This window comes from Penaeus monodon, chromosome 36 (genome assembly GCF_015228065.2).
Source record: "Penaeus monodon isolate SGIC_2016 chromosome 36, NSTDA_Pmon_1, whole genome shotgun sequence".
NCBI classification, from domain to species: Eukaryota; Metazoa; Arthropoda; class Malacostraca; order Decapoda; family Penaeidae; genus Penaeus; species Penaeus monodon.
In genome coordinates, this window is record NC_051421.1 from 15287003 (window position 1) to 15289502 (window position 2500).

At 42.4% G+C, this 2500-nt stretch overlaps 1 protein-coding gene across 1 annotated transcript in view; it reads right to left on the bottom strand.

Moving 5' to 3' along the window:
• Positions 1 to 291: 291 nt before the first annotated feature.
• Positions 292 to 2500, bottom strand: part of LOC119595539 (protein tyrosine phosphatase domain-containing protein 1-like) — a gene marked incomplete in the record, with an annotated part of 36219 nt that continues 34010 nt past the window's right edge. The window contains 3 exon segments of the mRNA XM_037944657.1: positions 292 to 341; positions 1013 to 1241; positions 2052 to 2163. Of these exon segments, the coding sequence (XP_037800585.1) occupies positions 292 to 341; positions 1013 to 1241; positions 2052 to 2163 (391 nt within the window).

Sequence of the window (2500 nt, forward strand, 5' to 3'; positions counted from 1 at the left end):
GCAGAAGGCCGCAGCAAATCTTCTTCGTACCTGACATACAGGATGGAATGTCTGGCGTCTCATCGTCAAGCCGCCGATTCGGGTACTGGGCCGAGGAGGGCACCGACACCTCACCCATGGAGAACTCCTCGCCCCCAGGGTATCCTGAGTCATCTTCGGAGGGCACGCGGACGCCACCTAAGGGCAGCAAGGTGTCCTGGTTAGCCGAAGGAAGTCCACGGAAGGAGTTTTGGCCAAAGTGCTGTTCTGGGGGATATTGGTAGACTATAGAAAGCCTAGATACTGCTGGATTTAGCCTGCTGTTGTTAGTGATGGCACGTCGTACTGTGTTATGATGCTCGCTGATGTAGTGGATGAGAACATTACAGGGATTATTAAGAATAGAATTTCCCAATTGTCGGAAAATCAAAATATATGCAGCACTGCGATAAGATAGTACTAGTCTTATCATAGTACAGGCGTAAGGATGATAACGACAGTGGATGGTACCCGTAATTGTACGGGATGCTGAATAGCTATGCACCCATGATACCGAGACATGTAAAAATCGTATACATGAATTAATAAGAATATTAGGACAACCTTACATATCTATTCATGCATTAGTAATAAATCTTACATTTACAAAGACGAAGTGGTGAAGATAGAACAAGAAAACAATGGAACAACATCAAAAACATCTACAAAAAAATCAGTACATCTTGAACAGTACGTGAACACCGATGAACAGCCACCACGATGATGGACAAAAAATACAAAAACTTCAAAGTGAACAGCCAAAGAAAACAAACAACTGACGTGAAAACAAACCGTTTGCGACACACAAACACGCATCGACAGCCACATAGAAGACACATGTGTGAAAGAGAAAACAACGAGAAACACGACAGTATCCAATAACACATGCTCACTGGCAAGGAAAACAGAGAGAGAAGTGACGAAATGACAACAAACACTTACAAGAAAGAACGAAGAGATACAAGAAGAAGAAAAAAACACGCGGATTCCTTACTTGATCTTTGGCTATTGAGGCTTGCGGAGAGGGCTGGGGAACCAAGACTTTGGGGAGCAGAGTAGGATACCCTCGTCTCGTGGTCGTACTGCGCCGACAGGAAGAAGGATGTGAAGGAAGGTGTTCCTACTGTGTACGAGATCTCCAAGGGCGCCAGGAGGTGCGGGGGCGCGGCGCTCCCGGCACACCCGCAGAGGCGAAGTAGCCTTTCGCATACTCGATAGACTAGCTGTAATAGAAATAAATGACAATTATAAGAAATTATGAGGCAAAGGGTGAAGAGGGAGAGAAAGAAAGATGAGCGAAAGGAGAATCGAACGTTTTAGATAGACAGAGAAGATACCAAAAAAATGTCTTGTCTTCGTCTTCGTGTATATTTAATGACTGCCTCTTTAATCATGTCTCCGATTCATTCCTCCTTATATAACCACAGTACAAACCAACCGGCGGGAATAAACACCAATCATTCGGACGCCAACCCGAAGAATAACAACACAAAATACACACACACACACACACAATACAGCGTAAATACCGCAAAATTACAAAAGAATTACAACAATAACAACAACACAAAGCACACACACACACACACACACACACAAAACACACACACCACACACACACACACACACACACACACTGTAAAAGGCTATGATCCTTAGTACAATGGTGAACAGAGGGTAGTTATACTTGTTAACGGCATGACTCTTTATTAGGAGTCGTACAACACAGTATGGAACACACGAGACAATGTCTGTATATATGGGTAATGGCGGGTCAAGTGTCACGGGTCAGGTCAGCCTGCCCAGAGGGGGAAGGGCTAGGCCGACCTTACCACGACGGGTGCTGGTCACGAACTGAAGGGTCAAACGAGATCAGATATAATTGTCATCTACGCCCTCGCTGAGTGAATGGTTCCTATTTGGGACTTGGAGCCACGTGGTCCGCTGGCAACAGAAATAGACTTATGTATATGCTATGCACACACACAAAATACAACGCAAATACTGCAAAATTACAAAAGAATAGACCTCACCTTTGGGATATTCTTGAGGGTCCGCGCCTCGTAGCCATGCAAGACGGTCCTCTGGCGGTGGAGGTACTGGTGCAATGTGAACTCCGGATTTCGCTTCTCTTTCATGAACTCTCTGTTGAGTGTAGATTCGTTTGCGTGAACGAAAATGGAACAGTTTTAGGGCGATTATGACGTTCATTAATATAGAAAGTGATAAAAGTAAGAGGTATTATGCATTAAGGTATTTTCGTTGATGTAGGCAGTGATCAAACAAGCAGCTATTGTGAATAGAACATTTCCGTTAATGAAGTGCGCCATACAACTACAACTATTAAATTGAGAAATAATTATGTCCGTTTATGGTATGTCTATATATATATATATATATATATATATATATATATATATATATATATATATATATATATATACACATATATATATATATATATATATATATATATATATAT